At 43.5% G+C, this 26,648-nt stretch overlaps 2 protein-coding genes across 7 annotated transcripts in view; both read right to left on the bottom strand.

Annotated features, from left to right (window-relative positions):
* LOC129326452 (UDP-glucuronosyltransferase 1A3-like) overlaps window positions 1-26,648 on the bottom strand; it is a 175,969-nt gene that overhangs the window by 126,055 nt on the left and 23,266 nt on the right. Inside the window, exon 1 of one of the 6 annotated variants that reach the window (XM_054974673.1) lies at window positions 24,868-25,743. The exons of 2 other annotated variants lie outside the window; for them this stretch is intronic. In XM_054974673.1, the coding sequence (XP_054830648.1) occupies window positions 24,868-25,725 (858 nt within the window). In that variant the 5' untranslated portion in view covers window positions 25,726-25,743. Of the gene's footprint in view, window positions 1-1,983; window positions 2,869-11,150; window positions 12,046-18,420; window positions 19,332-24,867; window positions 25,744-26,648 lie in introns of those variants that run through there. 3 more of the 6 variants (XM_054974634.1, XM_054974649.1, XM_054974666.1) reach the window with 3 other exon arrangements.
* Window positions 7,872-10,022, bottom strand: LOC129341711 (UDP-glucuronosyltransferase 1A1-like). Its single transcript, XM_054997046.1, has 2 exons — window positions 9,153-10,022; window positions 7,872-7,880 (listed from the first exon to the last, which is right to left on the bottom strand). The coding sequence occupies exons 1-2, from the start codon at window positions 10,020-10,022 to the stop codon at window positions 7,872-7,874; spliced, it is 879 nt and encodes a 292-aa protein (XP_054853021.1).

The raw sequence follows: 26,648 nt of genomic DNA on the forward strand, positions 1-26,648 counted from the left end.
CTGTATCTGAAGAAGTGAGCTGTGGCTCACGAAAGCTCATACCCTACTACAAATTTTGTTAGTCTTCTAGGTGCTACTGGACTCCTGCTCTTTTATGCTGCTACAGACAGACTAACACGGCTACCCATCTTGAACTGTCAGTGTAGTAATATACAGAACGATTTTTCCACTGAAAGCCAAGAATGTGCATCTACAGGGCAACGATTTTCAGTGTTGCTTTCAGGTAACCACAAAAGCAAAAAAATTGTGTGATTTTTCTTTACCAGAGTAAGCAAATTGAAATGGTAAAGGGTGTGGTTAGAGACGGGTAGAGCCTAAGGGGAGGGGTCAAATGGAAGGGGTGTGGTTAGAGGAGAAAGGGGTCGTACCAAAAGAGAAAGGGCCCCCATGAACACCTGGAATTGACCCTGTTTAGAATACAAGATGTTAACTCCAGTATCATCAGTTTGTCGGCAGTGATAATATTCACAGTGTAAAAAACTGATGCCATAAATATGTCCTTCAACTGTAAAAAAAAAAAAGCCCTTGACAACCACAGATAATCCAGAATGCTAATACTTCAGAGATATTTCCTAACAGCATACCCTGACCTAGATAGCCCAGCAGAACCTGATTTGGTCAGATCACAGAAGATAAGCAGGGTCAGCCTTGATTAGTAATTGGATGGGAGACGCCAACAAAGACCAGGGTTGCAGAGGCAGGCCATGGCAAACCACCTCTGTTAGACTCTTACCATAAAAACCCCACCAGGGGTCTCCATAAGTCAGCTATAACTTACAGGATTTCATTTTCATCTCTTAGCAGCAGTCTCCAGCAACAAGGGGCTAATGCAATGAACGTACCTTCTCAACAGCAGAACTCTAATTAGCAGCAAGTGATTCAAAGAGCTCGGAGACACCAAATGGTGCTGCAGATGGAGCAAGGCGAAGCGTGCATATTACTCCCATTCTACAGTCATTCCACTAGCCGCACATCAGTTCCTGGGCTCAGTTCGAGGTTTGGGCTATCACGTACAAAAGCCCTTCATGCCCTTGTGCCCCTCATATGTGTGGGACCGCCTCTTCCCCTATGTGCCACCATGGCAGCTGCATTTCTCGGAGCAGAGCCTCCTGCAGCTACTACCCTGCAGCTGGGCACAATCAACAGCTGCCCATACACACACACATCCTCAGTTCTACCTTGCGGAATCGCCTGCCTTATGAGGTCAACAGGGCTTCCACTCTGACTTTCTGCAAACTTTGCAAAACTGCATTACTCAGGAGGGCTTTTTTCACAGGCAACAGAGCTGTACTGTGGGGGGAAAGTTTCGTGAAAATGCTTTGGTAAAAGGATAGGCTGTAGACTTCACTACAGGGTATAATATGTCTTGCCTACGTTAGTATGATCCTGCTATCTAACTTCTGCATTGTATAATGCATCTTATTAATGCTTATGCTTTATTTCAGCTTTCTTTCATCTCCGGCATCACATTTTTGCTTGTATCCAGATTTCTGCAATCCAAACTATATAGGAGGTCCCACCCTATATTTGACCTATACTATGTAATCTTCCTTCAGTCTCAGTGAGAAAGATGGACTGTAAATAATGTAAATAAACAAGTTCTTAACAGCAGAACAATTGGGATTATTAGTGTGCTACTTTTTTTAATAGTAAGCAAAATAGATGTATGATTAGAAAGCCTATATACTATCCCCAGCCATAATAGTATTTCTTGTATTAAAATACCAGAAACAAAATTGCTGTAAAGCTTAGTACCTTGTATATAATATAATCTATCCATTGTAGACTTTGTTGTGTTTAAACTTTTTGGATTCCAACAGGTTTTGAATGGAAATAACCAGGCACTGAATTACGGCCATTCATGGAAACTCAACTCTTCAAATCATCATAGGTATAATTTCAGTGTCTGTGTCTAATTAAAATTATCTACAAAATTCAAAAACCTATTCTGACATCTTTGAGAAAAGAGCAAGAGTTACCAACCTGAGTTAAAGATTTTTCCCCCGCACAGTTTATCCCTCCAACTGCAACCATATTCGGCATTAACGGTCTGGGATACTCAAATGTAAAGTCTGTTCTTGTCAGCCAAAGTGATACGTGACTCAAAAGTTCTGCGATAGTTATGTCTTTTTGAAGAAACTCTGTAGCAAGACTTGAATAAGGAGAGTAGAAAAAACCACAAAGGAAGAATTCCGACATGTACATCAGCAGATTGTTCACACGTTGTGCAAACGTCATATGGTCTGTATTTGTTGTAAATATTCTTGGAACATACGAAGGAGGGATGGGGCACTGAAGGACCTCAGAGTCTAAACCACAAGGAATCCCCCGAAAGAAAAATACAGAAGGGATGCCGAGATATTCGGCAACTATTTGGCCACATGGCATTACAGGGTCTGTAAAAAGTGCATCAAACTTACTCTGCTCAAGGTATCTTATCAGTTCTTCATTGTGTAATAAGGACGTACAAGTGGAAAACCACATCTCCGATGTCTTTCTCATGCCTTTATATCGTTCAACAACCCTAAGTAGAAAAGGCTGCTCATTGAAAATTCCATTTACAAAAGACACATATTGTTCCTCCAGGTCTTGTGTGAAAGGCACTGGATAGGTTTTCAAGGTATAAAGATCATCGGATGGTTTTATGTGCACGGTTACTTCAGGTGCAACAGTGACAATCTCGTGTCCATTTTGTTTCAGCTGCTTCACGACTGACTGCATACTCAGCCAAGGGCTTCCATCCATGGGTACCACCAGGAGCTTCCCACCAGAGGTAATATGCAAAGAAGACAGGAAAAGCAGCAGTGCCGTAACATGCCCCCTCTGGGAGCGGAACGTGGGAAGCATGTCTCTCGTCGCACTCCCTCTCTCAGCAAGAATTATGCACATACTACCATGATTCAGCATAGCCTCATATCACAGATCACTGAACTTTGGCCTCGTTTGCTAGTAGAACATTAACTTTCGACAAGGGCCATAGATCAGTGTGAAAACACATGCATTGCATATAGAACCAGCTTGAAATGTTTATATTGATATATCAAACAGCTGAGTACAATTAAGATCCAAACTAGGTGTATTGTATAACTGAAACCTTCTACCCATCCAGATTAACTTCATTAATTCTCTTAGATAATGACGACTCAGGGTGGTTGAGAACTGTTGAGGAAAAATTATGGTTTTATCTTCCCAATTCTTCATCATCTTGGGTTTGGGAGAGCTAAGTAATAATTAAAGAATGAAGTTGACGAAGAATGGGCGCAGTCTGCTCCAGTGGCTGGAAACAGTTGCAAAATTCCATACTGGCAGACTATGTCTAATACAGATAGATGAAGATAGGTCGCCATCTGTCTGTAGCAGTAGAAAAGAGCAAGAGTCCAGTAGCACCTACAAAACTAACAAAATTTGTGGTAGGATATGAGTTTTTGTGAGCCACAGCTCACTTCTTCAGATATCTATATACAGTTGAATTCTCTAAGTGCTGTATAGCCTTTACTATGGCCGGCTTTAACACGTTATCATCAGTCTTTCTGGAATGGAGATATCTACGTATTAATTGTATGTGTTGTTGACTTGTTTGTAGTCCACGGCTAATCAAGGTTTGCAACAAATAACCTGAATGGAGTATAACTGAAACAGGCACAACAACATGTATATCATTCAGCAAGACAGATAAGGCCTAGGCCGAATTGCTTCCATTTTACTTCTAGGGTTGCCAACTCAGAGTTGGGAAATTTCTGGAGATTTGGGTGTGGGGCTTGAGGATGGGGGGGCTTGGGGAAGGGAGGGACCTCAGCAGGGTATAATGTCATAGAGACCACCCTCCAAAGCAGCCATTTTCTCTGCGGAACTAGTCTTGATCGTCTGGAGATCAGATGTAACTCTGGGAGATTGCCAGGGCCTGCTTGGAGGTTAGCAACCATACTCAAGAGACTGCCACAGTGAGGTTGTGAGGCAAAGCTATGGCTGCTCCCACTGGCATGATGCCTGCCCACTGGTAGGGACAGTTGTGAGCCTGTGGGTCCTGGCCCTGCCTCATCAGAGATGGGGTGGAACCAGCTCATTTGAGCCCAGATGCTCTGTGGGGACTATGGCTACATGGGAGGCGGAGGTTTCAGGCTGTCAGAAGAAAGGGGCGTAGGAGGAGCTGGACTGACAGGCAGAGAAGAGGTATAAAGGAGAAGCAGAGGGAGTAATGGAAGGAAAGACGTACTTTGGAGGGGGAAGAGGCGAAGGATGAAGAAGGTGGAAAGGAGCTGAAGTTTCATCTGATTCATCTGCCGAAGAGAGCTGTGGCTCTCGAAAGCTTATGCTACAATAAAGTGGGCTAGTCTTAAAGGTGCTACTAGACTCTCTGCTATTTTGCCAATCAGTCTATGTGGAATCAAGAGGCCAACGCTTAAAGAAGCAGGTCAGTTCCCATCGGAACTCTGATACACCCTAATGAAAATGCTTTTCTTACACATTCTAAGGTCCCACATATGATTAATGATAAAATGTTTACAGGACAATAACCTGGCACTCCCCACCACTTGAAAAGATCCCTTACAATGTATGTTGCCCAGAAAACTAATCCAACACTCAATTAGGCAGGGTGGCATCATCTGCCCACTGGCATTTCCCCGGCCAGACACAATCTGTCAGATCACCGCCCAAGAAACATGGTACTTCTCAGCCCATGCAGGGTTTCAGCCTACGGCACCAAAGACTCAGCTCCTCTGTGAGGGTCTCGAAAGCTCCCCAGTTGCAATCATTTGCCACTAGTCAGGTTAAAGGGTATTAAAAAGGGCCCCCAAGAAGGTTTCATCCCCAAATCTTCTTCCACTGCTAAAACAAAGTTGGTTCTGCTCCCTGGACCTTCTTCCACTGTTGTCCTGAGATGATGGAATTTCTTCCTTGGGACAAGTACAGTGTGCCTTACCTTCCCACTTCCTTCTTTCTCTGATCCTTACCTCCATGGTCTACCTTCCCTCCCTGCTTCTTAGCTCCAAAATCCTACCCTACCTTCACCCAGCAGGTCCTATCATCTTCTAGCCTCTCACGGACTCCCCATTTTCCCTGCCCTTCCAAGGCCTCCTCTGTCCCCTTCTTCCTTTCTCCCCCACCTACCATCAGCTCTTTCGTGGCTCTTTGGGAACACGAGACAACTCCACGCCTGATTCTGGGTGGGGTTTTTTATAATGTGAGAGGAAGAAGTCAATTGCTATTGTATTTTTATCACACAGCTGAATAGAACTGCCATCGCTATTTGCTACTTAGAACTGAGTTTTAGGTGAACGCTATGGTTTTTCCTTTGGTTTTGCTACTCTTTATCTTGGTTGGGGAAGGCAATGGCAAACCACCCCGTAACAAAAAGTCTGCCAAGAAAATGTTGTGATGCGACATCCCCAAATAAGTCAGTAATGACTCGGTGCTTGCACAGGGGACTACCATTACCTTTACTGATCTTGGTCTGGACAATAAAATTATCCTCTGTTTAAGCATCTGTCTTTCTCCGCTTTCTTCTCCAGGAATATATCAAGTCTTGTCATGTCTGCATATATAAAGACGTCGAAGGTCCCATGGGAGTCAAAGTCTAAACTTCCATATGTGGGTCACCCATATGGGCATACTTTGACATAGGTTTCCTTTGGTAATACCTTTATCAATAATTTCCCCCAGATTTAACAGTCAGCCCCTATACAGATTAGACCAAATGGAATTCCTGTTTCAAATGTTTGTTGCAGGTGGGTAGCCGTGTTGGGCCGCAGTAGTCGCGGAGGGGGGGGTGCAAGTGCTCAGGAAGTTTAATAGGTGTTATGCCAACATATTTCTGAGATACGCCAGCTTAAACTGTAGTTGCACGAGCACAGTACCCTGCTGCTGCCACGCTGGTCCCAGCGGCCAGCACTGCCTTACCATGGCCACCCACTGGCAGGCCACAGGCATAAGGTCCTACATCAGAAGGGGAAGGGGGTGGAGTTAGCTGTCCAAGTTTCTCCAGCACGAGAACACCTCTCCAACACCAGGGAAAGTTACACCAGCAAAAAGCACAACATAGCCCATAGGGGCCATATATATATATTATAGTAGGCTTGCCATTCCCCCATCCCGAGTGGGGATCCCCTGCTCCCACCTCCCACATCCTGCCACCACTTACCTGGACAGCAGGAGGGCACACCCCGGTGACGCAGCGCACCTCTGGGTGGCATGCTATGCTCCCGCGCCCCACAGCGGGGGTGCTTATGCAGCGGGTCCATTTCGAGCACAAGAGTGCTCCAGGGCTCCAGAGGGCTCCAGGGCTGCCCTTTGACCTATGTGATGATGTCACTTCCCAGAAGTGACATCATTTTTTTTTATAATTTTTTTTATTTTTCATAACTACAAAACACTACACCAGACTATCACAAGGAAAGGGGAGAGGGAAGGGACAAAGGGGGGTGGAAAAAGAAAAGGGGGGGGGAATGAACTACAAACACTAAACACTACACTTCAATGTTTCCCTTCATACTGTCATAATACAAAAATAGCTCCATAGAATAATGATGGAGTGGTTAATCATACAGAGAATAAACATTTCAAATTCTGATTAAACTTTCCTCCCCCTTCTAGGTCCCGGACGCAGTTCTCTCTGTGCAACTGCTGTTGCGATGCTCTCCTCCTCCTCCCCCCCCCTCCGGCTCCTCCTTTTCTTCGTTCTTGGTGCAGCAGAGTTCTGGGTTTTTATTCTCAAAATCCTTTAGTTGATCTTCTGATAATATCTTATAGGCCTGATCTTTATATCTGAACCATATTCCTTCCGGGAATAACCATTTGTACTTTATTCCATGGTCCCTCAGAAGAGCTGCAAACTTTTTATATTTAAAACGCCGTTTCCGGACTAGAAATGGAACGTCCTTCAAAATCTTGACTTTCAAACCCATAAAGTCCAAATCCGCATTGTATGAGTTATATAGGATGGTGTCCCGAATCTTTTTAGATGAAAAGTCACTAATGATCTCACGAGGCAACTGTCGCTTTGTTGCATATTTTGAAGAAGCCCGACGGACCTCCAAAATGGCGCTTTTAACCTCTTCTTTAGTCGTCCTCGCGGGTGTCGCCAGTAGTTCCGAGACCAAATCCCACAGATCCTCATTTTCCTCCTCTTTCACGTTTTGGAGACGCAAAATTGTCTGCGTTCGTTCCACCTGTAGCCCGATCAGCTGGTTCTCCACCAACTTCAGCTCCTTTTTTGTAGCCTTCACAAGTGACGCACTTTCCAGAGCAGACTTTTCTGCCCCCCCCCCGCTGCTGCCTTAATGGTTTTCACCTCGCTTTCAATTAAGCCCACCCTTTGATCAGTTTCGTTCAGCTTGTCAACAAAGGGTTTTATGGCTTCCACCACCGCCCTGCGCACCAACTCTTCGAGCGACTCCCCCTTCTGCAAGGTAGCCGAGATTGACTTACCGAGAGCGGGACTTTGCTTCTTTGCTGCCATTTTGGGGGGGGGGGGGCGCCAACAAAATTCTGGAACTCAACGAAGGGGAAGAGCGAGTCTTCTTCAGATCAACCTCTCCTTCACAAACGCTTGTAGAACAGAAGGGGTTCGCTTGTTTACAGGCTTCCGCCTGTTTCTTTTACTTGCCGTTTCTCGTTGCCCGGCGGCACTCGAGGCGCCGCGCACATCTGCCGGCCTCCATAGGGACAAACGGGCAATTCCCCCCCCCCGCATTGATTTCAGGGAGTTCTTCCCGCCGCGTCCCGGACCCTGGCTCCCTCCCTGGGAGTCCTGGGGGCTAATCCTTGCGGATCAGCCGCCCGGTCAGGGTGCCCGGTCGTTTCCTCCCGGACCAGCCGAGAGGAGCGTCCGGCATGGCTGAGAAAACGAAACCGAATCCCCAGAAGTGACATCATCATGCCAGCTAGGAGCACGAGAAAGAGACATGAAGATAAGGAGGAGGGGAGGTAAGACTCAGTGTCCCAATCTCCCACCGGGAGAGTGAAGGGGCCTGGCAACCCTGAGGAATAGTCATACAAAGACGAATGAGTTAGAACGGCAGAAGTGTTTACAGTGAAAAATAACAGCCTCCTTTATCATAAACAATAGGGAGAATTATTTCTCTCTGGTAATGTCTTATGAATCTAAGTTATTAAGAAGAATTGGAGGGATGAGGGAGCAAAAGGCTCTTTTTCTCTGAGGGTCTTCAATTGTCTCTGTGGAATTTTAAACACCCCACACATAAAATGTGGGTCCACATGACTTAGGAAACTACGTGAACTCTTTTTTAAATGTTCACTGTATAGTATCAGCGTAGTGATGTACAAAACTGTTTTTTTTCCACTGAGAGCCAAGCACATGCTATGGCTCCATCCACAGGGGGACGATTTTCTGTATTTCCTTCAGGCAACCAAGGAAGCAAAACTTTTGTGGGGTTTCTCTTTACCAGAGTAAGCAAATTGAAATAGGAGAAGAAAGGGCAGAAACAAAGGGAAGGGGTGCCACAGATGGGGCAAGGCAAAGGCACACATATTACTCCCGTTCTACAGTCACTCCACTGGTCACCCATCAGTTACTGGGCTCAATTCAAGGTTTGGGCTATCACATACAAAGCCTTTCAGGGCCTTGGTCCCTCATATCAGTGAGACGGCTACAGATTTCTGCAATCCAAACATTATTGCTTCGTTTATTGGAAGTCCTATCCTATTGATTGTATTTCACCTACACTATGTAATCTGCCATGAGTCTCAAATGAGAAAGGCGGATTGTAAACAATCTAAATAAATAAAAACAATGTAAATAAACAAGTTCTTAACAGCAGAATTGCTGGAATTATTAGTGCGCTACTTTTTTTTTTATAATGAGCAAAATATTTGTATGATTAGAAAGCCTACATATTATCCTCAAGTCTATCATGAAACATCTAGACCACATTCCAATCGTGATAGTATTTCTTGTATTAAATTACCAGAAACAAAATTGCTCTACAATCTATTGTAAAGTTAGCTATGTTTAAATCTTTTGGATTTCAACAGGTTGTGAATGGAAATAACCAGGCACTGAACTAAGGCCATTGATGGAAACTCTTCAAATCGGCTTGCCAAATGTAGGTATAATTTTAGTATCTAAATAAAATTATCTACAAAATTCAGAAATCTATTCTGACATTTCTAAGAGAAGAGCAAGAGATACCAACCTGAGTTAAGGATTTCCCCCCCGCACAGTTTATCCCTCCAATTGCAACCACATTCGGCATTAACAGTTTGGGATAATCAAATGTAAAGTCTGCTCTTGTCAGCCAAAGTGATGCGTGACTCAAAAGTTCTACGACAGTTATGTCTTTCTGAAGAAACTCTGTAGCAAGACTTGAGTAAGGAGAGTACAGAAAACCATAAAGGAAGAATTCTGACACGTACATCAGCAGATTGTTCACATGTTGTGCAAACGTCATATGGTCTGTATTTGTTGTGAGTATTCTTGGAACGTACGAAGGAGGGCTGGGGCACTGAAGGGCCTCAGAGTCTAAACCACAAGAAGTCCCTTGCAGCAAGAAAAATACAGAAGGGATGCCGAGATATTCGGCAACTATTTGGCCACATGGCATCATAGGGTCTGTAAAAAGTGCATCAAACTTACTCTGCTCAATGTACCTCATCAGTTCTTCATTGTATATTAAGGACGTACAAGTGGAAAACAACATCTCCAAAGTCTTTCTTATAGCCTTATATCGTTCAACAACCATAACTAGAAAAGACAGCTCATCAAAAATTCCATTTATGAAGTGCCTAAAATGTTCCTCCAGCTCTGCTTGTGTGAAAGGCACTGGACAGATTTTCAGGGTATAAAGATCATCAGAAGGTTTTATGTGCAGGTTTACTTCAGGTGCGACAGTGACTATCTCGTGTCCATTTTCTTTCAGCTGCTTTAAGACTGACTGCATACTCAGCCAATGGCTTCCATCCATGGGTACCACCAGGAGCTTCCCACAAGAGGTAATATGCAAAGAAGCCAGGAAAAGCAGCAGTGCCGTAGCATGCCCCCTCTGGGAGCAGAATGTGGGAAGCATGTCTCTTGTTGCGCTCCGTCTCTCAGCAAGAATTCCGCATATACTACCATGAATCAGCATAGCCTCACGCCATAGGCCATTGAACTTTGGCCTTGTCCGCTAGCTGAACAATAACTTTCCAGAAAGGCTATAGATCAGTGTGAAAACACATGCATTGCCTATAGAACCTTCCAGCTTCAATCCCTGGCATCTCTTACTGGGCTTACTGGACTCTTACCAGGTCTTACTGTGCTAGATTATTGGGGTACGGAAATCAGTGATTTGACTCAGTAAAAAGCAGCTTGAATTGTTTATACTGATGTATCAAACAGCTAAGTATAATTTAAGAGTCAAACTAGAGTTATTGTATAAATATAACCTTCAACTCACCTGGATTAACCGCATGAAAAGCTTAACTGGGAGGGGGGGTCACGCGGAAAGTCCTCAGGGAGCAGACTAAGGGTGTCACTGGAATAACACGCACTTATGGCGGTGTAACCTCCCCACAATGGTGTTAGGCCACAGTGCTGCCAAATGCCGGATACAGACATAAATGTGGAGTAAACCTCTGCATTGGTGCCCAGGGGATGGTCTGAGGAGTGGGACATGACATAGTCTGGTCCCAAAGCTGCTCTGAGCCTGGGAACGCCCCCCTGCAACAGCAGAGAGTTACACCAAGAAAAAGGGCAGCAAATCCCATTTAAATAAAAACAATGTAAATAAACAAGCTCTTAACAGCAGAATTGCTGGAATTATTAGTGTGCTACTTTTTTTTTATAATGAGCAAAATATTTGTATGATTAGAAAGCCTATATATTATCCTCAAATCTATCATGAAACATCTAGACCAGATTCCAATCGTGATAGTATTTCTTGTATTAAATTACCAGAAACAAAATTGCTGTAAAGCTTAATACCTTGTATATAATGTCATCAATCTATTGTAGAGTTAGGTATATTTAAATCTTTTAGATTTCAACAGGTTTTGAATGGAAATAATCAGGCACTGAACTAAGGCCATTGATGGAAACTCTTCAAATCAGCTTGCCTAATGTAGGTATAATTTTAGTGTCTGCATCTAAATAAAATTATCTACAAAATTCAGAAACCTATTCTGACGTCTTTGAGAAAAGAACACGAGTTACCAACCTGAGTTAAGGATTTTTTCCCCGCACAGTTTATCCCTCCAATTGCAACCACATTCGGCATTAACGGTTTGGGATAATCAAATGTAAAGTCTGCTTTCATCAGCCAAAGTGATCCGTGACTCAGAAGTTCTACGACAGTCATGTCTTTTTGAAGAAACTGTGAAGCAAGACTTGAGTAAGGAGAGTAGAAAAAACCACAAAGGAAGAATTCCGACATGTACATGAGCAGATTTTTCACACGTTGTGCAAATGTCATATGGTCTGTATTTGTTGTAAGTCTTCTTGGAACGTACGAAGGAGGGCTGGGGCACTGAAGGGCCTCAGAGTCTAAACCACAAGGAATCCCATTCAAGAAAAATACAGATGGGATGCCGAGATATTCGGCAACTATTTGGCCACATGGCATCATAGGGTCTATAAAAAGTGCATCAAATTTACTCTGCTCAATGTACCTCATCAGTTCTTCATTGAATAATAAGGACGTACAAGTGGAAAAAAACATATTGGATGTCGTTTGCAGCATCTTATATACTTTAACCACCTTAACTAAAAAAGGGAGCTCTTCAAAAATCCCATTTACAGTGTTCTGATAATGTTCCTCCAGCTCTTCTTGTGTGAAAGGCACTGGATAGGTTTTCAGAGTATAAAGATCATCGGATGGTTTCATGTGCAGATTTACTTCAGGTGCGACAGTGACTATCTTGTGTCCGTTTTCTTTCAGTTGCTTCATGACTGACTGCATACTGAGCCAATGGCTTCCATCCATGGGTACCACCAGGAGCTTCCCACCAGAGGTAATATGCAAAGAAGACAGGAAAAGCAGCAGTGGTGTAACATGCCCCCTCTGGGAGCGGAATGTGGGAAGCATGTCTCTTGTTGCGCTCCGTCTCTCAGCAAGAATTCCGCATATACTACCATGATTCAGCATAGCCTCATGCCATAGACCGTTGAACTTTGGCCTTGTCCGCTAGCTGAACATTAACTTTCCAGAAAGGCCATAGATCAGTGTGAAAACACATGCATTGCCTATAGAACCTTCCAGCTTCAATCCCTGGCACCTCTTACTGGGCTTACTGGACTCTTACCAGGTCTTACCGTGCTAGATTATCGGGGTACGGAAATCAGTGATTTGACTCAGTAAAAGGCAGCTTGAATTGTTTATACTGATATATGAAACAGTTAACAGTCAAAACACACGAGACAAAATACCTAGATTCAACTCGTATTCTCTTACCTAAAGGTTTGCCGGGAAGTGTAGGCATCCTTGCAGCTTAAAGTTTAGCATTTACAGTGCAGGTGTCCTTGCAGCTTAAAGTTTAGCACTTACAGTGCAGGCGTCCTTGCAGCTTAAAGTTTAGCACTTACAGTGCAGGCGTCCTTGCAGCTTAAAGTTCAGCATTTACAGAGCAGCGAGGAGGGAAGTGCAGGCGTGGGGCGCCTTTCTTCCCACTCTCAAGGTGCATCATGGCATTTTCCCTTCCCCACACCCGGCCTGGCCCTGCAGAGAGACGCCTGGCTGCACCAGGAGACTTTAAGCTGCAAGGACCCCCACATATCCCTCTTTGCTGCTCTGTAAATGCTAAACTTTAAGCTGCAAGAACGCCTACACTTCCCGGCAAACCTTTAGGTAAGAGAACACGAGTTGAATCTAGGTATTTTGTCTCGTGTTTTGACTGTAAGTATAATTTAAGAGCCAAATAATATTCTGACTATTTACCTCAGACATCTTGATCCTAACCTGAATCGGCGGGCAACCGATAACTAGAGTTATTGCAGAAATAAAACCTTCAACCCACCTGGATTAACCTCATGAATAGCTCTATCTTGGGAAGGGGGCAGAAAGTGCTCAGGGAGCAGACTAAAGGTGTCACTGGAATAATGCACACTTATGGCGGTGTAACTTCCCCACAATGGTGCTAGGCCACGGTGCTGCCAGATGCCAGATATAGATAAAAATGTGGAGTAAACCTCTGCATTGGTGCCCTGGGGACGGTCCAGGGAGTGGGACATGACTTAGTCTGGTCCCTAAGCCGCTCTGAGCCTGGGAACGTCCCCCTGCAACGGCAGAGAGTTACACCAAGAGAAAGGGCAGCAAATCTCATTGACTCCCATGCAAGAGGAAAACTCATCTGACATGGCACCGGGGCTTAGCGCCGCACAGGATGGCCAACCACTACAGGAACCAATCAGCCCACGTTGCTGTGACGACCAAGCCTCTGACATGGCGACTTTGTGCACAAAGTGGGAGAAGGCACACAAGGTAGAAGGACAAGAGTGTATAGGAGGAACTTCGCAAAATTCAGGGAGTACCGAACACTCACTGAGGAAAGGACAGCTAAGTCCAGAATATCTAACCCACAACCAAGTTGGTTTTCAGGGTACCTGACTCCGGAATCCTGGCCAGGGGAGGTCCAAGGGCATACCAACAGGTAAGGAGCTGAGGAGGTGGCCTGATGCCAAGCCCTACCTGGAGTTTGGCAACACTAAGATTCCTTTAGCAGACAGGAGGGCTTATTTTTAAACAGAAAAGAATATGCAAGAGAAGGGAACTGAACCCTATCTCCTCCCCAAATCTTATCTTAGTCCACTCAACTGATTTCTGAATTTTGTCTCTTTACCTAGCCGTTTATTGAGAACAAGTACAAAAATAAAAAGAGTACAAATGCTTAGTCAAATTGCAGAAGACTGCCACCAGCAAGTGATAGCAGTAGCAAAACTTGATTAACTTCTTCCACATCTGGAAAGCAACATCATTTGTACCAGGCACGTCAACGTCATCACAGTTGGCGCCCGGTAAAGACAAATGGGGAGGTGATTCCAACAATGAAATGACAACAGGAAGAAGGTTCTGTCCTTGTAAGCCACAGACATCACTGGTGGGATTCCAACAACAAAGAAATGAGTGGCTGAGCAGGGCAGTATGCATGATTGTAGTTTGTTAGGGTTAGGGTTAGGGTTAGGGTCAAGGTCAGATAAGCACTTTTGAGTTGTGCTTGGAAACAAGCCAGAAACCACTGAAGCTCTTAAGGTATTGAAAAGTATGTTCCCGCCTATCTGTACCAGTCAATAGTTTTGCATTATGAACCTGCTGAAGTTTTTCAACAGTCTTCATAAGCAGATCCAAGTGAAATGTAATGCAGAAATTCAACCTGGATGTAATTGGATGTTACCAGGCGTCACTGTGGCCAGACCGGGTTTTTTTCCCCCCAGAAAGAATCATAACTGGGGAACTAACCAAATTTGGTTAAAGCTACTTTGTGTAACCAGCTCGTAAGTGTTCCATCTGCAGCTCCAATTTTGGAAATGGAGCCCTCTCTCAGTTGTTGATCCGCAACACCAGCAGCACTCCTATTTGGACTTAGTTATAACCCTACTTTATCCTCCAGGTCTTGGGATTAGTCCATTTCAATTTTTGAAATTTTTTTCCCAACTTAAATATATCCATGATTTAACTGCACAAGTAGTGCTGGGATGTGTTGAAGGAATTCTGAATGTGGGTTCAGATATGCAAAAAAAAATTAAATGGCAAAGAGTAAAATAATAAAACTGATCCTTGATGTCGTTGAATAAAACCAACTCAGTTTCAATAATCTACAAGCATACCAGCAGGATAGAGAACAAAGCAACCAGTCTCAGCCTGCACATTTTACAACGATCAAAAACTGCATTTGGTGCATTTCTTTCACTACCCTCCTGGCATCACCCTCGCACATCCTTTTATGCTGGTCCCCACAGTAGCTGGCAAGTATGAAGCAGAGACAAGGAAAAGAGCGGGAGGCTTTCCCCTTGCTGTTCTTTTGGAGGATTTGGTCCCATGGAAAAGCTCCGCTGACCCTGGTGACATTAACCACCATTGCGGGGCTGCTCTTCTCCCTCGGCTGCTTCGGCTGGAGGGGGACTTTGGCCTTCGCCCCTCTGCAGGAAAGGCATCGCCAGTGACCTTTGAGGAGGTTGCCGTGTTCCTCACGGAGGAGGAATGGGCACTCCTGGATCCAGGCCAAAGAAAACTCTACTGGGAAGTGATGGAGGAAAATTACGAGACTGTGGTCTCCCTGGATATGAGAATAATGTGCCTGTGAAGAAGTGAGTTTTCACGGAACGGGTTGGAATTATGTATGCTGGCAAATCCCGTAGGCGTGGCTGATTTGGCTTCGGACATCGCCCTTCCATCTGCTACATCACAGCCTCATATCTCTACATTGCACTTCAATTTACTTTGGACATTGTTGCTACCTTCCTTTTGATTGATTTGGATTGATTTCCATGTAACTTCTGTGAGCACCGATTAAATGTATTGGAGTGCCTGTGAGCACCCTTATATTCATGTATTTATGTATACAGCTCTACTGTATTAATTTGCAGAGTCTCTTCATTTTTTTCTGCGGTTGTTCTTGCCATTACCGGAGAAGCCCTCCCCTCCTTTTTGACATGAACCACAAGACAAGAACAATGGAGCACAAAATATTAATTTTGCAAAATGAAGGGCAGCTTCGGCCTTTGCTTCCTCTGTGGCAGGGGATTCCCTGCACCAGCACGTGGCACTTTCAGCCACTTCTCAGCTGGGTGGTGGGAGAAAAATGGCATGAAATGGGGGGGGGGGGGTGATGAGCAGCATCCCAACACTCTGACATCACTCCCCACGTTCCCTGAAGAGATATAATAGCTTCTTTCATCTAAAAGCAACATTATATTGATATACCATTGTAACAATATGTGTGCCAGGTTCTCAGAATTCTCATTTTTTTAAAAGAAGGAAATTTGTAGCCCATTGCATTGCAGATATATGTTTTTCTGCTTATATCTCAACATGGCAAGAGGCTAGAGACTTACATTTTAAAGAAATAAAAAGCTGGGAATTCACAGAACCTGTTACCCATATTGTTACAGTTGTGGTATATTAATATAACAATATTCTATGGCTGATTTTTTTAAAATAAAAAGCCCTTCCTCTGGTCCAGGGGGAGGAAACGTCTAGCACAGATACAGGGACAATGAAAAGCCAACTTTATGGTAAAGAGTGAGGGAAATTATTTCTCAGTTGTAAATGCCTAATCTAAGTTAGAGCCGAACTACAAGTGACAAAAGGCACAGGTTGGACACTTGTCAGCTTCCCTCAAGTTTTGTTGGGAAATGTAGGCATCCTAGTCTTGCAGCTTGGCTCTCTGACTGCTGTCCAAAGGACTTTTCAACTGTCACTTGTCCAACATTCTGCCAAGCTGCCCACATTTCCCATTCATAGGAATCGGAGGGACGAGGGAGCAAAAGGCTCTTTAAGTGTCTCAGACGGTGTCTGTGGCATTTTAAACATCCTACACACAAAAAATTGTGGGACCCACATAACTTAGGAAACCACATGACCTCTTTTTTCACATTAACTGTACATTGTCAGTATCTGTATCTGAAGAAGTGAGCTGTGGCTCACGAAAGCTCATACCCTACTACAAATTTTGTTAGTCTTCTAGGTGCTACTGGACTCCTGCTCTTTTATGCTGCTACAGACAGACTAACACGGCTACCCATCTTGAACTGTCAGTGTAGTAATATACAGAACGATTTTTCCACTGAAAGCCAAGAATGTGCATCTACAGGGCAACGATTTTCTGTGTTGCTTTCAGGTAACCACAAAAGCAAAAAAATTGTGTGATTTTTCTTTACCAGAGCAAGCAAATTGAAATGGTAAAGGGTGTGGTTAGAGACGGGTAGAGCCTAAGGGGAGGGGTCAAATGGAAGGGGTGTGGTTAGAGGAGAAAGGGGTCGTACCAAAAGAGAAAGGGCCCCCATGAACAAAAAAAGCCCTTGACAACCACAGATAATCCAGAATGCTAATACTTCAGAGATATTTCCTAACAGCATACCCTGACCTAGATAGCCCAGCAGAACCTGATTTGGTCAGATCACAGAAGATAAGCAGGGTCAGCCTTGATTAGTAATTGGATGGGAGACGCCAACAAAGACCAGGGTTGCAGAGGCAGGCCATGGCAAACCACCTCTGTTAGACTCTTGCCATAAAAACCCCACCAGGGGTCTCCATAAGTCAGCTATAACTTACAGGATTTCATTTTCATCTCTTAGCAGCAGTCTCCAGCAACAAGGGGCTAATGCAATGAACGTACCTTCTCAACAGCAGAACTCTAATTAGCAGCAAGTGATTCAAAGAGCTCGGAGACACCAAATGGTGCTGCAGATGGAGCAAGGCGAAGCGTGCATATTACTCCCATTCTACAGTCATTCCACTAGCCGCACATCAGTTCCTGGGCTCAGTTCAAGGTTTGGGCTATCACGTACAAAAGCCCTTCATGCCCTTGTGCCCCTCATATGTGTGGGACCGCCTCTTCCCCTATGTGCCACCATGGCAGCTGCACTTCTCGGAGCAGAGCCTCCTGCAGCTACTACCCTGCAGCTGGGCACAATCAACAACTGCCCATACACACACATCCTCAGTTCTACCTTGCGGAATCGCCTGCCTTATGAGGTCAACAGGGCTTCCACTCTGACTTTCTGCAAACTTTGCAAAACTGCATTACTCAGGAGGGCTTTTTTCACAGGCAACAGAGCTGTACTGTAGGGGAAAAGTTTCATGAAAATGCTTTGGTAAAAGGATAGGCTGTAGTCTTCACCACTGGGTATAATATGTCTTGTCTACGTTAGTATGATCCTGCTATCTAACTTCTGCATTGTTTAATGCATCTTGTTAATGCTTATCCTTTATTTCAGCTTTGTTTCAGCTCCGACATCACACTTTTGCTTGTTTCCAGATTTCTGCAATCCAAACTTTATTGCTTTATGTAGGAAGTCCTATCCTATATTTGACCTATACTATGTAATCTGCCTTGAGTCTCAAATGAGAAAGGTGGATTGTAAATAATGTAAATAAACAAGATCTTAGCAGGAGAACAACGGGGATTGTTAGTGTGCTACTTTTTTGACAGTAAGCAAAATATATGTATGATTAGAAAGCCTATATGCAGTACTATCCCCAGCCATAATACTATTTCTTGTATTAAAATACCAGAAACAAAATTGCTGTAAAGCTTAGAACCTTGTATATAATATAATCAATCCATTGTAGACTTTGTTGTGTTTAAATCTTTTGGATTCCAACAGGTTTTGAATGGAAATAACCAGGCACTGAACTAAGGCCATTGATGGAAACTCTTCAAATCATCTTGCCTAATGTAGGTATAATTTTAGTGTCTATGTCTAAATAAAATTATCTACAAAATTCAGAAAACTATTCTGACATTTCTGAGAAAAGAGCAAAAGTTACCAACCTGAGTTAAGGATTCTTTCCCAGCACAGTTTATCCCTCCAATTGCAACCACATTCGGCATTAACGGTTTGGGATAATCAAAAGTAAAGTCTGCTCTCATCAGCCAAAGTGATCCACGGCTCAAAAGTTCTGCGACAGTTATGTCTTTCTGAAGAAACTCTGTAGCAAGACTTGAGTAAGGAGAGTAAACAAAACCACAAAGGAAGAATTCCGACACGTACATCAGCAGATTTTTCACACGTTGTGCAAACGTCATATGGTCTGTATTTGTTGTAAATATTCTTGGAACGTACGAAGGAGGGCTGGGGCACTGAAGGGCCTCAGAGTCTAAACCACAAGGAATCCCCCGCAAGAAAAATACAGAAGGGATGCCGAGATATTCGGCAACTATTTGGCCACATGGCATCATAGGGTCTGTAAAAAGTGCATCAAACTTACTCTGCTCAAAGTACCTCATCAGTTCTTCATTGTGTATTAAGGACGTACAAGTGGAAAACAACATCTCCGAAGTCTTTCTTATCGCCTTATATCGTTCAACAACCATAACTAGAAAAGGCAGCTCATCAAAAATTCCATTTACGAAGTACCTAAAATGTTCCTCCAGATCTTCGTATGTGAAAGGCACTGGATAGGTTTTCAGGGTATAAAGATCATCGGAAGGTTTTATGTGCAGGTTTACTTCAGGTGCAACAATGACTATCTCGTGTCCATTTTCTTTCAGCTGCTTCATGACTGACTGCATACTCAGCCAATGGCTTCCATCCATGGGTACCACCAGGAGCTTCCCACCAGAGGTAATATGCAAAGAAGACAGGAAAAGCAGCAGTGCTGTAGCATGCCCCCTCTGGAAGTGGAACGTGGGAAGCATGTCTCTTGTTGCGCTCCGTCTCTCAGCAAGAATTATACACATACTACCATGATTCAGCATAGCCTCATATCACAGATCACTGAACTTTGGCCTCGTTTGCTAGTAGAACATTAACTTTCAACAAGGGCCATAGATCAGTGTGAAAACACGTGCATTGCGCATAGAACCTTCCAGCTTCAATCTCTGGCATCTCCAGTTAAGGGATTTCAGGTCATTATCTGAGGTTTTCTGGGATAGATTATTGGAGTACACAAATCAGTGATTTGAATCAGTAGAGACCATCTTGAAATGTTCATATTGATATATCAAACAGCTGAGTACAATTAAGATCCAAACTAGGTGTATTGTATAACTGAAACCTTCTACCCATCCAGATTAACTTCATTAATTCTCTTAGATAATGACTTAGGGTGGTTGAGAACTGTTGAGGAAAAATTATGGTTTTATCTTCCCAGCTCTTCAGCATCTTGGGTTTGGGAGAGCTAAGTAATAATTAAAGAATGAAGTTGACGAAGAATGGGCACAGTCTGCTCCAGTGGCTGGAAACAATTGCAAAATTCCATACTGGCAGACTATGTCTAATACAGATAGGTCAAGATAGGTCGCCATCTGTCTGTAGCAGTAGAAAAGAGCAAGAGTCCAGGAGCACCTATAAAACTAACAAAATTTGTGGTAGGATATGAGTTTTCGTGAGCCACAGCTCACTTCTTCAGATATCTATATACAGTTGAATTCTCTAAGTGCTGTATAGCCTTTACTATGGCCGGCTTTAACACGTTATCATCAGTCTTTCTGGAATGGAGATATCTACGTATTAATTGTATGTGTTGTTGACTTGTTTGTAGTCCACGGCTAATCAAGGTTTGCAACAAATAACCTGAATGGAGTATAACTGAAACAGGCACAACAACATGTATATCATTCAGCAAGACAGATAAGGCCTAGGCCGAATTGCTTCCATTTTACTTCTAGGATTGCCAACTCAGGGTTGGGAAATTTCTGGAGATTTGGGGGTGGGGCTTGAGAATGGTGGGGCTTGGGAAAGGGAAGGACCTCAGCAGGGTATAATGTCATAGAGACCACCCTCCAAAGCAGCCATTTCCTCTGGGGGAACTAATCTCGATAGCCTGGAGATCAGTTGTAATTCTGGGAGATCACCAGGGCCTGCTTGGAGGTTAGCAACCATACTCAAGAGACTGCCACAGTGAGGTTGTGAGGCAAAGCTATGGCTGCTCCCACTGGCACGATGCCTGCCCACTGGTAGGGACAGTTGTGACACTGTGGGTCCTGGCCCTGCCTCATCAGAGATGGGATCTAAATTGGCACTGGGTGGAACCAGCTCATTTGAGCCCAGATGCTCTGTGGGGACTATGGCTACATGGGAGGCGGAGGTTTCAGGCTGTCAGAAGAAAGGGGCGTAGGAGGAGCTGGACTGACAGGCAGACAAGAGGTATAAAGGAGAAGCAGAAGGAGTAATGGAAGGAAAGTCGCACTTTGGAGGGGGAAGAGGCGAAGGATGAAGAAGGTGGAAAGGAACTGAAGTTTTTGTTTTGAATTTTTTCCCAGCTAAATATATCCATGATTTAACCACTTAGACAGTTCCTGGGGCTTGCTGAAGGAATTCTGAAGATAGGTTTAAATATGCAATTTTAAAAAAACAAATGGCAAAGGAAAGACTAAAGTAATAAAAAAGATATTCATGATATTTTGAATAAAACTAATTCAGTCTCAATAACTGGTAAACATTCTGGGTATCATAGAAAAGCAGCAGTACTAGAAGAACAGAGAACAAGACAATGGGTTTCAGCATCAAAAACCCACTCGTCACATTTGGTACCTTTCTCTTGCTAACCTCTTGGCGTTCTCCTCGCCTGACCTATGGTGTTCACATAAATGTTTAACAGCAATTCAACCACGTGAACAGAAGTTCAAACAGTGCATCGTAACATGCGTTTCAATGTCAAGTTCTTACTGAACATCATGGTGCCCTTCTATAGTTTAATGTCTATTCATTGTCAGGGTCTGAAATACAACTTTAAGAAGTTATTTCCCTCAAAGCTTTTTCGCAGCTATAAGGAGTTCCTTCCTTAAATAAAGACAGTCTCTGGTCGGTAGCCATTTTGGTCTGCAGTAGAAGAGAGCAAGACTTGAGTTCAGTAGCACCGTAAAGGCCAACAAGATTTCCAAAATAGAAGCTTTTGACAGTCAATCTCCCTTCATCAGATATGAGATGCCAGATAAGAGATGTCTCATACCTGATGAAGGGAGTTTGACTCTCAGAAGCTTATACCCTGGAAACTCTTCACTGTCTTTAAGGTGCTACTGAATTTGACTCTTGCTCTTCCTTAAATGAGTAACTGTATTGTGTAAGTCTTTGCCCCCTCTAAGCGCTCAGCCATAGCCGTAGTAGCTTAAAGGGGGATCTTGAGGGTCCTGGTGGCCTTGAGATGTTTGGAGCATTGTACTTGGGGGAGGGGACCAATGGCCAAAGGCGCTTTTAGCCCCCCCAAAGTTGTTATTCTAAACAGGAGTACTCGTTCTGTAAAGGAAACTGTCACCAATTCAAAAGCCTGATTTAATTGTAAAATGGCTTAGTTGCCGCTAATCGGTGTTTGAAAGTGATGGCGGTTATGGTGTATGCAGTGTCTACAGCTGTCTCTGCTAAGACCAGCAGACCTGTTTCAAATGTTCATTTCAGGTGGGTAGCCATGTTGGGCCGCAGTAAAACAGCAGGATGTGCGTCTGATGGCACCTCAGAATCCAACAAGATTTTCAGTGTGTAAACTTTTGAGACCCAGAGCCTCTGGTGTATAAAGGAGGGAGCTCTGACTCTTGAAAGCTTACACTCTGAAAATTTTAAGGTGCCACTGGACTCAAATCCTACTGTTTCACATATTGTCTTCTATACTTCCTTTCTCATTTCTTTTTCAGAGCTCCTATGATCAAATGAACCTGAGCAATGACTGATAGGATACTACGTGAATTTCTAAAGGAAAATATGCTAGACAGAAATTTCTAGATTTGTTAAATAGAGCTGTATCAGAAACTAGAACCCTATTTTAAACAGCTACATGGTATTTTTTTAATATTTTGAGAAGCGCTTGATCTGGAAGGTAGAAATAGCCAAACATGGCACACATGTTACCCTAAAGGGCTGAAGGCAGAACATGACAGATTCACAGTACGGTCCAAACTACACGTTACATCTACCGCGTGATCACTGCATGGAATTGCAACCACACAGAAAGTGCAAGTTTCCCGAGGGAACTCAATTCACAAGCACTGGATGGGCACAGTTTGGATCAAGACCACAGCATAGGGGGAGGAGGGATTCCTGCCTCTCCTCCCCACTGTTTTGCTAATTCAAAATAGCCCCAGAAGGGCATTCTTTGTCCCATCAGTGAACTGCAAGTGCACTGAACGTATATAATGCCTCCTAGGGCTGTTTTGGTTTGGGAATATGGCTCAGGTTCAGGGGGAAGGCAGGAACAGTCCTGATCTGCACCACTTCTGAATTAACTTCCCACCTGCAAGTCCCCATGCCAATCATGTGGCAGACGTTTGACCCTGTTTCCTACTTCACTGGGGGCCTAACATAAACTGAAAGAAGATGTTCCCCCAAAATCCTATGCAATGTACAGGTGCCTAAAGAAAAAGGACAGACCAGGCTCTCAAGCTCTCTCCCCCCTGCGGATGGATTCATTTCCCTCCCCACTCCCCAGGAACTGGTCTTGGGTCTGGTTGCAAAGAACAAGTTCTTTGCGACTGAACCATAAGCTAGTTCACAATAAAACATCCTTTATTCAGGGTTTAATACTGGGTGAGAAGGCCAACATGGCATGCCTCATGGAGACTTGGATAGGGGAAGAAGGGGGGTGGCTGACTCCCAGAAAGCCCCAAGGCTTCCGGGGAGAGCATCAGTCTATGCTCTGTGGGTAGGGACTGGCTGTAGTCTATTTGACCTCCGTGGTAATCACTAGGTGCTTTGTTATTCAGAGTCCCAACTTTGAAGTCTGTAGCATAGGTTTGCCAACCTCCAGATGAGGCCTGGAGACTCTCCAAATTACAATTAACCTCCAGTTTACAGAGATGAGCTTTCCTGGATAAAACGAATGCTTTGGACTCTATGGCATTATACCTCAATAGGGTTGCTCCACCCCTAAATCTCCAGGAATTTCCCAACCCGGAATTGACAACGCTAGTGTACCACCAAGATTACCAAGATGCTTGCATGCTTACAAAGATACAGAGAGATCTGAACTCCTCTAATAAGTGGTGCAAAAGTTCCCCACTACATCCTTAAGGGTTTGATGTAGGAGAGTAATTCTTCCATCCAGGCACGGATCAGATCAAACCAGCAAATCCGCTGAATCATGCTGACCCCTTTGTTTTTCCTTCCCTGTAGTGTGTCAAACGTCGAAGCTCTATCTCCCAGCCCCCTTCTCTCTGACAACAGCACTCAGCTCTGCACTGCAGACTTAATTAGGCTAACCCCTGGCTGGAAAAACATGCCCCCATCCACAAGATAATATTGCAACATTTGGTTTCTATTGTTTCTACACCTAGTGGGTCATCTAAGATCAATCGCTAGCCCTGCTAATATAAGGGTTATCATGGTTTTTTTACAGCCATTCTCTGCCTTATAAGGAATCACCCATCCCTTTCAGTAAGTTCCAGAGATGGAGTTAAATAACTAGTGTTTTTACGGGAAGGGGAATTCCATTTTTCCAGATATAGCTATGGATTCCAGTTTTTTAAACAAGCACTGGCATTTACATTCTCAAATAAAAAATGGCCACTGCTTCTTTGTCCCACCATGTCTATGATCTTTTTAAACAAGCAAGATACAGTTGAACTTCATTAGTCTGCAAAGCATCCCTTCCACTCCACTTTAAGGCTGTTTAAAACAGTGGGCTTGTATTTCCACAACAGCTAGACTCAACATTTCCTCTTCCTGCCTTATCCTTCTTTTTGTCCTGGTTTCACCTCTACCTTGAAAGCCAACACACTATTTTGTAATGGTGACTTGGTCTTAACAAGAGTATTGCTCTACTACCCCTGTATGGAGGGGTGTGTGTGTCTATATCTATATCTATATCTATATCTATATCTATATCTATATCTATATCTATATCTATATCTATATCTATATCTATATCTATATCTATATCTATATCTATATCTATATCTATATCTATATCTATATCTATATCTATATCTATATCGTTGAGTTTTTAACTGCATAACAATAACGAAAAATAGTAAAATAAAACACAAGTAACAGAAAACATCAACCATCATACAACAATTCAAGCTACTTCTAGACATCAAATCCTGCCAAGTCCCTACTAGAATAAATTGACTTCATCATGCCCCACAAATTATAGAGGAAAAGTGGCAGGCAGGTATCTTTGGCCACATGGTGTCCCTATGCCATACCCCTGGCCTCTGGACTGGGAAGACCGCAAACAGGGCAACACTGTCTACAAACCTTTGATCTCACAGGTGTGACTTGGTTAGCAGCAAGGAATATATTGTCACTAAAAAGATGCAGTTTAAATACTGATATAGACCACTTACCTGTGACAAGCGTTTTCCTTCTTCACAATTTATCCCGCCAATGAAGACCATGTTGGGCATAACTGGCCTAGGATACTCCAGCACAAAGTCATAGCGTAAAAGCCAAACAGAACCATTTCTGTAAAGGGTTGGCAAATGTACTTCTCTCTTGAGAAGCTCGGAAGCAATCTCTTGGTATCTGGTATATAAAATTTTAAACAGCGGTGTCTCTAAGAAGCTAATGAATAGGTTCACCAATCGCTGGATGAATGTCATGTGATCTGTGTACCTGCTATAGCATCTTGGGGCATAGGAAACCGGATCTGGGCACTTAGTGATGGCATTCTCTAACCCGCATGGGAAGCCACGGAAGAAGTATACCGAAGGGATCGAGAGATGCTCAGCAAGGATCACGCCGCATGGCAAAGCTGGATCTGTAAAAAGGGCATCAAATGTACTCTCTTCTAAGGATCGCATGATTTCTCTGTTCCTCAGAAGGCTTTCACAATTCACAAAAAGCATCTCGAGAAGGTACATCATGGTCTTGAATGCCCCTACGACCATGGAAAGAAAAGGCACTTCATCAAAGGGCTGGTCGCTGAACAAGCGGAAGCGTTCGGCAAAATCATCTGGCGTGTACGGTACTGAGTATGTCATCTTAGTGTAATACTTGGATTCTTTAAATAGCAAATTAACTTCTGGTGCCACGACCACTATTTCATGACCTCTTTCACTGAGTTTCTCTACTACAGCCCGCATGCTGAGCCAATGGCTTCCATCCTGAGGTATGACTAACAGTCTTCCGCCTTCTCCGATAGTAGCAAGTACAAAGAGAAAACATACAGTGCATATGTTAAGGCGAGAAAAGGAAGAATCCATCTCTAAGGACACTGTGCATAAAAGTGAAGCTTCTTTTAAAAACTGGAGTGAAATGTTGACGCTTCTTGCTACTATAGTATCTCCTCTGCGCCCCCCATTGTTAATGATTAATGATAAAGATGAAGTTGCTCATTAAACAAATCTGACCTAGAAATATTGGTGGGGGTGGTTTAAATATTTGACCAAAATGTAATATAAAACTTGGCAACCTTTATCATTCTCAGATTCTTCTTCAGGCATGGGTACCCAGGATAAAAATAAAATATTGTGCAATGCTGTTCACGTATCATCAGGGCAGGCTCAAACAAGAGATCAGAGGAGTCTGGCTTTTCAGTTGCAAAAGAGCAAACTACAGATTTCAAAGGATCAACTTATCTCACATCCGGCAAGGAAGGAGCTTATTTCCATCTCTTATGGGACAGACTTTGCCAGCAGCACCTATAGGTCAAAGGGCCTCTGAAAGACTTAAGGCCTGGCTACAAATCACGCTTTGGATATTGTCCCCAAAGTCCAAAACTGATATAAGAACTAAGAGAATAAAATGTCTTCAGGATGTTTAGAAACGACTGACAACCATACCAATTGAGACTCAGATATAATGGATTTCTCCAGTCAAGGTACTAACAAAGTCTTAAAGAGTGCCTGCTTGGCTAACAACACAAGTGAAGGAATTCAGAAAAGGCAAAAAGACTTTGTTCAAACAATGGAAGTCTTGACCAAATGAAGTGCTCAGAAAGAAGCATAAGTTCTGGCAAAACAAATATAAGGCACAGAAAGAAATAATTTGAGTAGATTGCAAAAAACCTCAATACAAAAAGTAACCATTTCTTCAAATATATTAGGAGTAGGAAATAAGGTTGCCAACCACCAGGTGGGTACAATTCTACAAAAATTGAAGGGCTCCTCCACGTACCACTAAGCTA

This window comes from Eublepharis macularius, chromosome 1, assembly GCF_028583425.1.
Source record: "Eublepharis macularius isolate TG4126 chromosome 1, MPM_Emac_v1.0, whole genome shotgun sequence".
In the NCBI taxonomy this organism is placed as follows: domain Eukaryota; kingdom Metazoa; phylum Chordata; class Lepidosauria; order Squamata; family Eublepharidae; genus Eublepharis; species Eublepharis macularius.

What these genes read in the sequence shown, in the direction of transcription:
- LOC129341711 (XM_054997046.1), bottom strand. Translation starts at nt 10,022, where the DNA reads ATGCTTCCCACATTCTGCTCCCAGAGGGGGCATGCTACGGCACTGCTG.